The sequence below is a fragment of the Bubalus kerabau genome, chromosome 16 (assembly GCF_029407905.1).
Source record: "Bubalus kerabau isolate K-KA32 ecotype Philippines breed swamp buffalo chromosome 16, PCC_UOA_SB_1v2, whole genome shotgun sequence".
NCBI classification, from domain to species: Eukaryota; Metazoa; Chordata; class Mammalia; order Artiodactyla; family Bovidae; genus Bubalus; species Bubalus kerabau.
This window is the reverse complement of record NC_073639.1, coordinates 59,908,312-59,923,648: the sequence shown is the minus strand read 5'-3', so window position 1 is coordinate 59,923,648 and position 15,337 is coordinate 59,908,312. Positions and strand designations below refer to the sequence as shown.

The following is a 15,337-nucleotide window of genomic DNA, read 5'->3' as shown; positions in this document are numbered from 1 at the left end:
GCTCCCAAACAACTTTCAGACAATCATCCTCATTTCTGGCTCCCAAACAACTTTCCTGCCAGAGTATTTGCATATCATGTGTCCATCCAAGGAAAGGACGTATAAACAAGCTTGAAATTATCAGATGCAGTGAGCATGACGTCACTAGTATTTACGACAAGAGAAAGGAACTTGGCCACTTTTCTGTTCCCAAGCATGACCTTTGCTGGTTCAAGGCAGCTGACCAAGACCTGAAAGCTCTTTTTAGCTTTTGTAATGACTGTTACATTTTGCTAGCATAAGCCCAGCCTCACAGAAAAGGGAAGAACCACCGCTGGGGACTCTTGAGGCCTTATAAAATATTTGAGGACAACCATTTTTTCTACATGCTGACAAATATTCATTTGACTCACAGTGGAAGATAAGAGCTGGAAAGAATCTAAAGGTCTTTCTTTTTAATGTACTTTGCGTGGCAAACGGAGACAGCAAATTGCTATTTAGCACCTTAAAGTAAAGGTACTTGGTTTATGAAATTATGAGGAAATGTCACAGCTTGGAAGTGAACTCTGGGCAATATCCAAATGCCACAAACCTAAATTAAAGGACAACAGACTTGGACATGAGAAAGGATGTGACTTACAAAGGGTAACATGAGAGAATATCTTCTTTTTTAAATTGAAATATAGTTGATTTAAAATGTTATGTTAATTTCTGCTGTTCAGCACAGTGACTCAGTTATATATATTTATATATATGTACATTCTTTTAAAATATTCTTTTCCATATGGCTTATCATAGGTCCTCTTTGCAGTAGGACCTTGCTATTTATCCATTTTGTATATAAAAGCTTACATGTGCTAACCCCAAACTCCCACCCCATCTCTCCCCCAACCACCACCCCCTTGGCAACCTGTTCTCTTTGTCCGTGAGTCTTTGTTTCATCAGTCAGTTCAGTTCAGTCACTCAGTCATGTCCGACTCTTTGTGACCCCATAAATCACAGCATGCCAGGCCTCCCTGTCCATCACCAACTCCCGGAGTTCACTCAAACTTATGTCCAAGTCAGTGATGCCGTCCAGACATCTCATCCTCTGTCATCCCCTACTCCTCCTGCCCCATCCCTCCCAGCATCAGAGTCTTTTCCATTGAGTCAACTCTTCGCATGAGGTGGCCAAAGTATTGGAGTTTCAGCTTCAGCATCAGTCCCTCCAGTGAACACCCAGAACTGATTTCCTTTAGGATGGACTGGTTGGATCTCCTTGCAGTCCAAGGGACTCTCAAGAGTCTTCTCCAACACCACAGTTCAGAAGCATCAATTCTTCGGCGCTCAGCTTTCTTCACAGTCCAACTCTCACATCCATACATGACCACTGGAAAAACCATAGCCTTGACTAGACGGACCTTTGTTGGCAAAGTAATGTCTCTGCTTTTCAATATGCTATCTAGGTTGGTCATAACTTTCCTTCCAAGGAGTAAGTGTCTTTTAATTTCATGGCTGTAGTCACCACCTGCAGTGATTTTGGAGCCCCCAAAAATAGTCTGACACTGTTTCCACTGTTTCCCTGTCTATTTCCCATGAAGTGATGGGACCAGCTCTTCGTTTTCTGAATGTTGAGCTTTAAGCCAGCTTTTTCACTCTCCTCTTTCACTTTCATCAAGAGGCTTTTTAGTTCCTCTTCACTTTCTGCCATAAGGTTGGTGTCATCTGCATATCTGAGGTTATTGATATTTCTCCCAGCAATCTTGATTCCAGCTTGTGCTCTTCCAGCCCAGTGTTTCTCATGATGTACTCTGCATAGAAGTTAAATAAGCAGGGTGACAATGTACAGCCTTGACTCCTTTTCCTATTTGGAACCAGTCTGTTGTTCTATGTCCAGTTCTAAATGTTGCTTCCTGACCTGCATACAGATTTCTCAAGAGACAGGTCAGGTGGTCTGGTATTCCCATCTCTTAAAGAGTTTTCCACAGTTTATTGTGATCCACACAGTCAAAGGCTTTGACATAGTAAATAAAGCAGAAATAGATATTTTTTCTGGAACTCTTTTGCTTTTTCGATGATCCAGCAGATGTTAGCAATTTGATCTCTGGTTCCTCTGCCTTTTCTAAAACCAGCTTGAACATCAGGAAGTTCACGGTTCACGTATTGCTGAAGCCTGGCTTGGAGAATTTTGAGCATTACTTTACTAGCATGTGAGATGAGTGCAATTGTGCGGTAGTTTGAGCATTTTTTGGCATTGCCTTTCTTTGGGATTGGAACGAAAACTGACCTTTTCCAGTCCTGTGGCCACTGCTGAGTTTTCCAAATTTGCTGGCATATTGAGTGCAGGACTTTCACAGCATCATCTTTCAGGATTTGGAATAGCTCAACTGGAATTCCATCACCTCCACTAGCTTTGTTCCTAGTGATGCATCCTAAGGCCCACTTGACTCCACATTCCAGGATGTCTGGCTCTAGGTGAGTGATCACATCATCGTGATTATCTTGGTCGTGAAGATCTTTTTTGTAGAGTTCTTCTGTGTATTCTTGCCACCTCTTCTTAATATCTTCTGCTTCTGTTAGGTCCATACCATTTCTGTCCTTTATTGAGCCCATCTTTGCATGAAATGTTCCCTTGGTATCTCTGATTTTCTTGAAGAGATCTCTAGTCTTTCCCATTCAGTTGTTTTCCTCTATTTCTTTGCATTGATCGCTAAGGAAGGCTGTCTTATCTCTCCTTGCTATTCTTGGAAACTCTGCATTCAGATGCTTATATCTTTCCTTTTCTCCTTTGCTTTTCACTCCTCTTCTTTTCACAGCTCTTTGTAAGGCCTCCTCAGACAGCCATTTTGCTTTTTTGCATTTCTTTTCCATGGGGATGGTCTTGATCCCTGTCTCCTGTACAATGTCACGAACCTCATTCCATAGTTCATCAGGCACTCTGTCTATCAGATCTAGGCCCTTAAATCTATTTCTCACTTCCACTGTATAATCATAAGGGATTTGATTTAGGTCATACCTGAGTGTCTAGTGGTTTTCCCCACTTTCTTCAATTTAAGTCTGAATTTGGCAATAAGGAGTTCATGATCTGAGCCACAGTCAGCTCCTAGAGAGGTTCATTTGTGTATATTTTAGATTCCACATATGTGATTTACTTTTTGTGACTTATTTCACTTAATATGATAATCCTGGTTGTTCTCATGTTATTGCAAATGGCATTATTTTGTTCTTTTTATGGCTGAGTAGTATTCCATTGTATATAAATGTGCTGCATCTTTATCCATTCATCTGTTGAGGGACATTTAGGTTGTTTCCGTGTCTTGGCTATTGTGACTAGTGCTGCTATGAACATAGGGGTGCATGTATCTTTTTGGAATTACAGTTTGTCTGGACATATGCCCAGGAGTGGAATTGCTAGATGGTATGGCAATTCCATTTTTTGTTTTCTGAGGAACCTCCATATTGTTTTCCATAGTGGCTCCACCAACTTACATTTCCACCAAAGTATAGGAGGGTTCCCTTTTCTCTATACCCTCCATGAAAGAATTTCTTTGTGGCAATAGTCACTCCAGTCTGCAGGTGACAGAATTTCATAGAGCTATACACATACCAAAAAAATAAAACAACAAAGAAAAAGAGTGCATGTGCAAACTGGTAAAATCTGCATAAGGTCTGTAACTGAGTTAATATCAATCAACTTCAATTTCCTGGTTTTGACCAAGTACTGTGGGTACTTAAGATATCATCGTTAGCCAAAGCTTGGTAAAAGGTACAAGGGGACTCTTAGTACTATATTTGTAACTTTTTGTGAACCCTAAGCTATATCAAAATAAAATTTATAATTTAGGGGAAAAAGACAATGGGCCAGAAGAAACTGGGAGAGAATTTTGCAACATACGTAATAGATTAATGTATATTGTTTTCTGTGCTATTCTTAGAGTTGCCACATGTGACTATTGAGTATTTGAAATAGCACCACAGATTTTAATGATAAAAGTTTGGACATGTTGGGTTAAATAAAATATATATTATTAAAGTTAATTTTACCTCTTTAATGTGGCTACTAGAAAAAAAAATTTATTTTACTGCACTGGGTCTTTGCTGCTGCATGCAGGCTTTCTCCATTTGTGGAGAGTGAGGGCTGCTCTAGTTGCAGAGCGTGGGCTGCAGGGCACTCGGGCTTCAGCATTTGCAGCACATGGACCCTGTATTTGCAGCTCACAGACTCCAGTACATGGGCTTAGGTGCCTTGCAGCATGTGGAATCTTCCCATACCAGGGATTGAACCCATATCCCCTGCATTGACAGGTGGATTCTTTATCAGTGTACCACCAGGGATGTCCAGAAAATTTTGAATTAAGTATGTGGTCCCCATTATATTTCTATTGCATGGTGCTGACCTATAATATGTAAAAAGTTTCTGCAAATGTATAATTATCAGACAAATTAATAGACAACTAGACAAAAAGATATAAGTATAAAAATCATTAAGAAGAAATACATTTGGGACTTCCTTGGTAGCTCAGTGGTAAAGAATCCACCTGCCAATGCAGGAGACACGGGTTCGATCCCTGAGCTGGGAAGATGTCACGTGCCACAGAAGGACTGAGCTTGTGTGCCACAGCTATTGAGCCTGTGCTCTCGATCCCAGGAGCTGCAGCTCCTGAGCCCACACACTGCGACATGGAAACCTGTGTGCCCTAGAGCCCGTGCTCCACAAGAAGGGAAGTCGTCACAGCCCATGCGCTGCAGCAAAGAGTAGCCTGCGCGCACCACAGCTAGAGAAAAGCCCATGCAGCAGCGAAGACCCAGCACAGTCAAAAATAAATAAAGTTATTAAAAAAAAAAAAAAGAAATACACCGGACAAACATTTATCCATACATATGTTTGTTAATTCAACATGTATTTATTGATCTCCAGGCACTGTATTAGTCACTTGGGAAAGTTTTAAATAAACTGATCTGAGAAGGCCTCTCTCAGAAGGTGATGTTTGAGTGGAAATCTGAACATGATTCAATTTCATCATTAATAAAGAAATGTTATTTTGAGATTCTTTTTCGCCTGTTAAAACAGCAAAAATAGATGAATAACATACAGTGTGGGCAAGGTTGTGGAGGAAAGGACACATAAATACTGTTAGTGCGAATGTAAATTTGTACAGTTTTTCTACAATGCAATTTTACTCTATCTCCAAATACAAATATACCCTTTGACTCTGTAATCCCATTCCTAGGAATCCATCCCAAGAAGACACTCAGATGTGTACAAAAATATATGAATGAGGGTGTCTGTTGCAGCATATTATGTAATTGCCACAAGCTTTAAATGCTGAAATGTTAGTGAGGTGTGACCATTTAAGTGACGAGTACAAATCCATTAAAAAGAGTGAGACAACTATGCTTGCAACTTTTCTGTAAGTTTGAAGTTCTTTGAAAACAGAAAGTTACCTACCAAAAGTTTATCATGACAAATTAAGGTTTTTCCCCAAGAATCAGGACAGTGCAACATTAGAAAGTTTATCAACGTACTTTAAATCATGACTGGATAAAGAAAACAGCAGTGAGACAAACCCAGAAGCATGAGCTTAGAAAGCCACCCCACCCTATGACAAGTGGTAAAAAGCAAGTTACAGAACATAAATAGTATGCTGCTGCTGCTAAGTCGCATCAGTCGTGTCCGACTCTATGCGACCTCATGGACCGCAGCCCACCAGGCTACTCCGTCCATTGGATTCTCCAGGCAAGAACACTGGAGTGGGTTGCCATTTCCTTCTCCAATGCATGAAAGTGGAAAGTGAAAGTGAAGTCGCTCAGTCGTGTCCGACTCTTAGCAACCCCATGGACTGCAGCCTACCAGGCTCCTCCATCCATGGGATTTTCTGGGCAACAGTACTGGAGTGGGGTGCCATTGACATTTTTAGCTAAGAGGAAAAGAAAAAACTCTGAGAGAGAGAATCAAACCAGCTATGTAACTTCAGGCAAATTATTTTAACTTCTCTGTGACTCAGTTTTCCCATCAGTAAAATGGAAACAAAGCATCTGCCTCACAGGGTTGTTATGAAGACTGATGAAATAATCCTTGAAAAGTGTCTGGCCCATAACAAATACTCAGTATATGTTATCTGGTATCATTATGATTTTTGTCAAAGAAAAACTGAGGCCAAAACAATTAGAAAAGAAAAAAAATTTTACTTGAAAAGAAATACAAGGAAGTCCAGCCTCAAAATGACCAGCCAGCCAAATGCAAACCACAGTATTTAAAGGAAATGAATACAAAATTTCCAAGATTACCAGGTTTTCCATTAATCTTTTCCTGATTAAAAAAAAAAAAAACAAAGCAAAACAGTATCTTTCTCAAAAGATTACATATCCACAAAGGAGGGGACCTGTGTTTAGGTATCCATGTCACAAAAGGCAAAGATGAAATTGTCTTTGCAAAGCCTTATGGGAAATACTCAAGGTTTCAGTATTGGAAGGATGCAGGCTAAACAGACTAACCTGTTGTTCTTGGTTTATCTCAGCATACAAATTGCTATTTCTCATGAACTGTGGTACGTGATGTGCTTAGTCATAATGAAACCAGGAGAAAGTGTCAGTTTTCCTTTCATATTATTCATGGGAAAAAAAAATCTAGAAGCAAATGTACTACCCTGTTATCTTTGGGAAATAGAATTGAGAAAAGAGCTTACTATCTACAGTGTACGTTTATATGGCATTCAAATACTTTACATGTTCATGAATTGCATTCAGAATTGGTGAAAGAACTAAGACGTTCATGTAAATTTAAGTATCAAAGTCATCCCTTGTTTCTTTATAGTTCTTCCACGGCAGATGTAATAGTTTGCTTTTTAAGCCCTTCAGAAAAAGATTTATAAACCATGCATTTTCTCTCAAACCCATTCCTACCACTTCAATCTGTAGCATCTGCCAACAGACCTATATTAATACACAGTTCCAGTTGGGAGAGAAAAGAACTCCAGCCAATGAACTGAGGATGGGGGGATTAATCCCTTCCTGCTCTGTTGTTGGATGATGACCCTGAAGCCAGAGCCCCTCACCAGGGAAGTCGTTTAAAGTGAAATGTGAGAGTTCTAAATAACCCCACCTTCATCCCTTCCCCCATATCCTTACATTTACCCAGCAGATTTACCCATGGGAAGCCCCTTCTCCAAGAACCAGAGGAAGAAAGGGATTCATAAAAGGACTTTTGGGAAGAAAAGAGTCTACAACTAATATTGAAAGAGGCTTTTCACCTGTTTTTCAAGCTAACCATGGATCCATTCCTGGGATGACTCAACATCTCCTTTATGAGCTCCAGAGGGATGGTGAATTGCAAAGAAAAGGGTTACATACAAGATGCCAGACTGCTAACAGGTGATGAAGATTGGACAGGATTCGCCCATGTCTTGTACCCCCATGCCCCTTAGCCAGGTCACCAGCATGGCTCTGCTGATCTGCAGCAGACAAGTGGCCTGGGTAGCCCCCATCTCCCCTGCGCTCATGGGCAATGCACAGATGTAGATGTACCCTTCACCATGGCACACACTGGCTGTTCTCCCCACTGCTACTGAGAACACGAAACTGGGTTTTCATCCAAACAGCCAGGGGTTGACAATGTTTGGGGGAGAGATTGGCAAGGAATGTCTCATTGTTTTCTTTGTTTTATTTTTCCTGGTTACAGCAGTGCAAGTAAATCACCATGACTAATCTCAGAACTGGGTTTTTTGAAGATACCATGATAGAATAATGATCAATTTAGGAGAGTCTGAATCTATATAATCTTAAACTGATTATGAACTCACAATTCAGGGTTCTAGGATTCTATGCAGTGACTTTACTTGTGAAGCCTCTAAAACAAAGTTTCCCAAATGTGGGTCCCCAGGTTCTGTTCTAGCAAGGAGTAGAGATTGATGGCCTATAATTCTCATAAGTTGCCCAGAAGATTCTGTTTCACCCCAAGGACCTCAGCTTTAGAAGAAGAATAAAACAGGCAGTGGCAATTCATAGTAAAAGCTAATTTATTGAGCATAAATTATGTTCTGGACCAGTGCTAACCACTTTGCATGCATTAACTCATTGGCCCCTCCAATATGAAGGAGGTGTTATTACTATTGTCCCCAATTTACAGATGAGGACTCTGAGGCTTAGAAAGCTTGATAGCTTGCTGTAATTCTCACAGTTGATAAAACATGAAATCGGAACTTAGATCTCTCTGCATTTTAGAGCCCACACTCCATGACACATTTTCTTGGGTTAAGTCTTAAGATGGTGAACATCTTGACCTTGCACGATGTTGAAGATAGTTGTCTAGACCAAAGGTTTTTGACCTTGAGAAGGTTTTTTAAAAAATACTCTGGCAGCAACCCAAGTATCCATCACTGAATGAGTGGTAAACAAAATGTGGCATATCCATAAAATGAAATATTATTCAGCCTCAAAAAGGAAAGAAGCTCTGACACATGCTACAACATAGATGAACCTTGAGGACATTATGCTTATCGAGATAAGCCAATCATAGAAGACAACCATTGTATGAGTCAACTCATATAAAATTCCTAGAGTAGTCAAATCCATAAGGACAGGACATAGAATGGTGATTGCCAGGGGCTGGGAACGGGGAGGAGTGGTGGGAAGAATGAGGAGTGAGTGTTTAATGAAAACAGAGTTTCAGTTTGAGATGATTAATGACGGTGATATTTGCACAATGTGAATGTACTTAGTGCCATTGAATTGTACACTCAACAGTGGTAAATTTTATGTCAGGCACATTTTACCACAATTTCTACTTTAAAAAACTGGTGTCTGGCTCCTACACCAGTTAAATTGAAGTCTCTCCAGAATAGGGCCAAGCCTGTGGCATTTATTTTTAATACTATCCAAGTGTTTCTGATGGGCACACAGGGTTAAGAATTCAGGATGCAGGGTTCTGGAGTTCTCCCTGCCGGCAGCCCCTGGCATCATTTCAAGCTCTCACTCTCCCATTCACACAAGAGGCCTGATAGCAAGACTCCCTGGGGAGGCAAGTCTCCCAGCCTGTTGCTAAGATGGCCCAGATCCAAGAATTAATGGAAGGTTCCGGAAGCAGAAAGCTCTGTGGTTTACTGGGAGTTTCTCTGGCTTGTAATTGTCTGCATATGCCTCATTCCCCTTCATAGTCCACGAAGAAGGGTGATTATTATTGAAGTACTGTACTTTCAGAGTCAAGAATAGAGGTTCCCACGGAAACCTGCAATTCATGGCATGGATCGAATCATTCTATCCCTAACTTACAAATGCAGATTTCCAGTCTTCTTTGGGCTACAGCACAGCTTTTGGGGAAGTCTCAGTAGTGGGAGTTATGATAAAGAGGGCTTATAATAAGAGAGAAGGATAGCATCTGACCTTCAACTCAGCAGCAAGGACTCTCTGAGCACCTCTCCTTTGCCTGGGGCTCCAGGATGCCATCAGTGAACTCATATTCTGTAGGAAAACTGATGTATTCATCACCCATTCAGCCAATACAGATTTCTTGAGTTCCTACAATGGACCAGACATCTCTCCAAAGGGCACAGAAGATTCTGTGCCTTTGCACAAGGATACCATCTTGAGCCTAGTGATACCCTGCATCATGGAGATGTCTGGAGAAACTCAGTGGAGAGAGCAGGATGGCTGGGAAATTGGGAAGTGGCTGCTGCTACTTAACAGTCAGTACAGAAGTTTCCCAGTATTCTAACAGCTGGGGAAGCTGTAGGAGTAGGTGCCAGGTGTATGACAGTTTGGCTTCAGCAAAAGAGTGAACAGGTCAGCCAGGGTCCCTGACCTTCTAGCATAAGGAGCGGACAATCTTTTTCTGTCATAGACCAAATAATAAATATTTTAGGACTTGTAAGCAATACGCTGTCTGTCCCAGCTGCTCATTTCTGTTGTTGTAACATGAAAGCAGCTACAGACAGTAGTAAACAAATGATTGTGACTGTTCCCTACAGACTTTGTTTACAAAAATCACAGGCTGGATTTGGCCTATGGGCCATGGCTTGCAGACCCCTGTTCTAATGGATGAGACAGATGTACCCATTCATCCTTTCAGCATACAGATATTTACTGCATATCATCTACATGACAAATATTGCATTGGACAGTGGTATACTGTGCTAAACAAGGAGACAATGGTCCCTGCTCGCATAACACTTATACTCTAATGGGAGAGGCCAAATCATTCTTTTCAATATGCTAAGGTAAATATTAAGATGAAAGTAATCAGGAACTACAGAAGAGGAAGTTAACTCAGACTGGGAGTTCAGGGAAGACTTCCTGGAGGAGGTGGTAACCATGCCACTGGCTCAGATCAGCCTGGGAAACCATGTCTTTCCTTGTGGGTTGTCATCACCAGCTCTTCCCTTGTGTCCCCCAGGCTCAGAACAGCTATGAGGATGGAGACATTGAAGGATCCAAGCGGCTTGGAAGGAATGCCAAGTGGGTGGCCATCGCCTCCATCGTTATTGGCCTTCTCGTCATTGCTATTTCTTGTACAGTTCACTTCACTTGGAAATAGGTAAGCTTTTCTGGTTTTATTAATATTTATTTTTATTTGGCTGCACCAGGTCTTAGTTGCGGCACATGGAATCCATCTTTGTTGCAGAATGCAGGATCTTTAGTTGCAGCATGCAAGCTCTTAGTTGTGGCATGCGGGACATTTAGTTGCAGCATGCGGAATCTAGTTGTGGCAAGAGGGATCTTTAGTTGTGCCATGCAAATTCTTAGTTGTGGCATGCAGAATCTTTAGTTGCAGCTTGTGGGATCTGGTTCCCCGACCAGGGATCAAACTCAGGCCCCCTGTATTGGGAGTGCAGAGTCTTTGTCACTGGACCTCCAGGGAAGTCCTCTAAGGTGCCTTTTCTTGAAAAGCCCACTGGAAACTGCTAGGATAGGTTAGATTGTGCTCCAGTAGCAGTCTCAAACAAAAGGGTTTTCATCTTTCTTCACTGCTATTCCATAGGCCACATGGGTTTGCGGAAAGTCTCTCCTCCACACAGTCCCTCAGGGTCCAGACTACACCATCTTGTAGCTGCTCTGTCTGAAACAGGAGTCAATAAACTTCTCCTGTAAAGGGCCAGATGATAAATATTTTAGGCCACTATTAGCGTCTCAGTTGCAACTACTTAACTCTGCATTTTAGCACAGAAGCAGCCATATCCAATCTATAAATGCATTAATGTGGCTGTCTGTGATAAAGCTTTATTTATAAAAACAGGGAGCTGGCCCATGGCTCATAGTTTTCCAGCCTCTGATCTAGAACATGAGGGCTTCTCAGGCTAAGACAGGAGAGAGGAAAAGCCAGAGAATCCCACATGGGTTTTCACTGCCTCAGCCCTGGAGCGATACTTGTCACTTAGGCTCATATTTGATCGACTAACACCAGTCACATAGTTCCACCTAACTGTAAGAGAGTGGGAAGTGCATGACAATAAGTGGAACTTTAAGTTATCACTTGCTCTGCCTTAGCATCTAATCTGCTAAATGATTTCCTACATGACACTGCATCCAACTAGCCTGACTGTTCTTAGTTTAAGAACAGAAGGGTCTCTGCCTATGTTTGGTATTTTCAGTGTGCTCTCGTCTCACAAAGAGATGATGTTTCTCTCTGGATCAGGACAAATTTATTCTGATTTCTCCAGCCAGCGGAGATGGGCTCCATCCACTAGAACCACTGATACTTTCCATCAGAGTTTTGCCAAAGGGCAAGGTGGTGTGATGGACAACCAGGATCTGGGAATGACAAGCCCAGATTCATCTCTGTCTCACTGTGTAACTCCTGGCTAAACAGATAAGAATTCAGAAATCCTTCCACTCTTCTCTCATAGCAGCACTGTTCCTCCAACACCATTTCCCTCAAGCTGGGAAGATCAGTCTTTTTGACTTGGTTTCAGGAAGGGGCCCATTGGGTGGGTATGGGAGGAAGGGGACACCTTTTAGATCAGCCAAGCCCACCTTGGCAACCAAGAGGGTAGTGGATGTCCCAGTGGGTCGACTTACTATCAGACAAGCCAGATCCATGAGCAATCAGGGGCCGTTGGGTGGAGGAGGAGATATCAAAATAGGAAGTGTCATAAAGGAAAAAATATGATCTCTTTTGACCAAAAGAGAGGAGAAAAAGACACTAAGATGTCAAAAGCACCTCACAGTGTCTTGCCTACAAGATGGCAAATTGATGTTGGCCTATGAAGGAGAAGGCAGTTGAAAGATAGATGAGAACACACCCGACTTTCCTCTTTAATGGAAGTGTAATGTGCTTGCATGTGTGAGCATGGGGCCGTGGGGTGTGGGGTAACACAGTGCAGGTTTGGGACCAGACTTCCTTGGCACAAGTACCCCCCCCTTTACCACTTTCTTACTGTGAGACCTTCTGCCAACTGCTTGCCTCCCTCAGCTTCAGTTTCTTCCCCTTTAAACTGGGGTTTATAATTGTACCCATTTAATAAACCTGCTGTGAAGGTTAATAAGACGATGCACAGAATGTGTGTAGGTTGGCATCTGTTCCTTTTCAGTGCATAAAGAAATACAAACCATTTGTTAATTATTACTATGATTATCAGCATGACTGGAGGAAGGACCTCAAAGAGTTCAAGATGCTATTGAACTGAGTTCAGGGCTTTGAATAGATGAGCCAAACTCGAAGGACGGTGTTCCAGGTAAATAAGGCCAAGTCCTGGTGTAACTCCTGGGGACTTGTGAAAATACATACTGCCCAGATCAGTGTTTGAGCTAAGTGGTTATAATAATAGCAACTGACACTGACCTAGAACTCACCATATGCCAGGTACTGTTCCATGCTCTCACAGGAATTAAATCTCACTGAGTCCTCACAACAACCCCAGGAAGTAGGTGATATTATCCCCATTTTTTGCAGATGAAGAAACAGAGGCTCAGAGAAATGAGGCTACTTGCCTGATATCTCGCAATTAATTAGTAGAAAAGACTGAGGGTAAGCCCAGGGTAACCTGGCTCTGGAAAAAGTTTGTTGTTATTGTTGTTGTTTTGCTATACCAGGTTTTAGCTGAGGCCCGCAGAATCTTCGATCTTTGTTGCAGCATGCAAGATTTTCTTTTAGTTGTAGCATAAGAAATCTAGTTTCCTGACCAGGGATTGAACCCAGGCCCCCTGCATTGGGAGCACAGAGTCTCAGCCACTGAATTGCCAGAGAAGTTCCTGGAAGCTGTTGTTAACCACACCACCTCACAACCTTTAAGCCAGCACATCCTTTCTAGTACACGCACTAACAAAGGCCAGTAGATGGCTCTTACCTTGTGGATAACTGTAGAATTATAACTATAATGCTGGTGCCTTGAGGTTCCAACCCACCAGATGATGAGTTAGGGCCAAGGGTAAGAAAGTCAAAGGGCTGCAGGAGTGAGGCAGGGAACATATTATACATGCATGAAGCAGGTTGATCGGGAACAGTGGGGACTGTGGTGAGAAGAGGAGCACAGTTTAAAGGGAGCCACCACTCTGCTCCTGCTGGTTGTCACCACTTAGAACACAGACCTCATGGGCCCATTTTCCAAAAATCATTGGAAAGTTGGGTCTTTATTTAAAAATCTCCTGATTTTTAGATGTTGACAACCAATTCACCCAGTTTAAACACATGATGAGGGCCCCAAACAAAACAAAAACATACAAAAATCACACCTGCAACCTGGACATTATCCACTTTATAGAGTTTCTGGTGGACAATATGGCTTTCAAAGTTCAGTTTGCCTATTAGATTCCAGGCAAGAAGTTTCACTGGGGACCCAGAAGTCTTCCTCCATTGAGGAAGTTCTCCACATGAGGACTTCCTCCATTCTCAATAAGAATGTTTCTGTATGCAGGTGAAGCACTGATGTTTGTATCCTTGTGATTGAGGTTTTGTTAGTAGTAGTAATGAAGGATAGGAGAGGAGGTCACCTCTCCATTGCTTCTCCCTGATGGGAAGTGTTTCACAGTGGTTAGAGCCTGGCCCTCAGCACTCTTTGCCAGGACTCAAATCCTAGCTCTACCACCCAGACCACTCTGGCATTTTTCTTTTAGTATTTACTTTGATCTTACCTATTTATTTGGCTGCACCAGGTCTTAGTCACGGCACACAGGATCTTCAGTCTTCATTGCTGCATGTGGGATATTTAGTTGTGGTGTGCAGGATTTTTTTTAAGTTGTGGCAAGCAGCATCTTCTAGTTGTGGTACACAGGATCTTTAACTGTGGCATATGAACTCTTTAGTTGCGGCATGTGAAATCTAATTCCCTGGCCAGGGATCGAACCCAGGCCCCCTGCATTGAGAGTCCAGAGTCTTAGCCACCTGACCATCAGGGAAGTCCCACCCTGGCAAGGAAGCTTCCTGTGCCTCAATTTGCCTCTCTATAAAGTGAGGATAGAATTGTTTTCCCATCTGTATGGTCAGGTTCCCTTTAGCTACTTTTCCTTCTGTGGTATCCAAAAAAGCAAAAATGTTTTCCAGAGTTAGAATTCCACAGAGAAACTAAAATTTAAAAGCTTTGTCGTGTGTGTGTGTGTATGTGTATGAGACAGTAAGAAACTAGACCTCAGTGAATGAAATCAGTTCTGTTTTCCTTTAAAACCAATAACAAGACCCGATTTCTCAATAATCCTTTGAAATAAATTTCCCAGCCTGGCTTACTGGAGGAATTGAACCAAATTGTGGAATTACTAAAGTAGAGGTTCCCAAACTTTGGGCTGCAGAAGACTTAGCTGGGGAGTTTTAAAAGAGTTAGACATCTGAGCCCTACCTCAAAGGATTCCAACTCACTGAGTCATAAGCGAGGACCAAGAATGTGCATTTTCAAGCTCCCCACTCCCTCCCAAAGACTCTGCTGCAGGTAATTAGAACACTCTGCCAGTCTTCCTTCCTCCCAAATCGAAAAGGAAGAACACACCAATAGCACTAGCCATTAACAGAGTGGTCAGTTTTCATTTACATCAGCAAACTCGTCATCCTAACATGTTATATCAAACTCAAGGCCAAGGACAGGAATCATTTTACCACCCAGGAGGTGTACCCGCAGAGAGATGCTTTTGTAACAATCAAAGCAAGGACCTCCATGGAGGGGCTGGGAAAATCTGACTTTAGAGAAGGCCTAGCCTAGAGGCAAGACCAAAAGCTTTGAGTATGTCAGTTTTCTGTATTTCATTAAAAAAAAAAAAACAAAAAACGGTCTGAAATCTCCTACTATCTTTTAAAAACTTGTTAAGTCCTGCAAAAAGGGCTTCCCATGTAGCTCAGTGGTAAAGAATCTGCCTGCCAATGCAGGAGAAGCGGGTTCAATCCCTAGGTCACGGAGATCCCCTGGAAGAGGAAATAGCAACCCACTCCAGTGTTCCTGCTGGGATAATCCCATAGACAGAGGAC

The 15,337-nt window shown here is 42.1% G+C and overlaps 1 protein-coding gene across 1 annotated transcript in view; it reads left to right on the top strand.

Moving 5' to 3' along the window:
• The window catches only part of TMEM233 (transmembrane protein 233), a 47,545-nt gene that overhangs the window by 23,971 nt on the left and 8,237 nt on the right, over nucleotides 1–15,337 (top strand). The window contains exon 2 of the mRNA XM_055551028.1: nucleotides 10,346–10,486. Within this exon, the coding sequence (XP_055407003.1) occupies nucleotides 10,346–10,486 (141 nt within the window). The remainder of the gene's footprint in view (nucleotides 1–10,345; nucleotides 10,487–15,337) is intronic.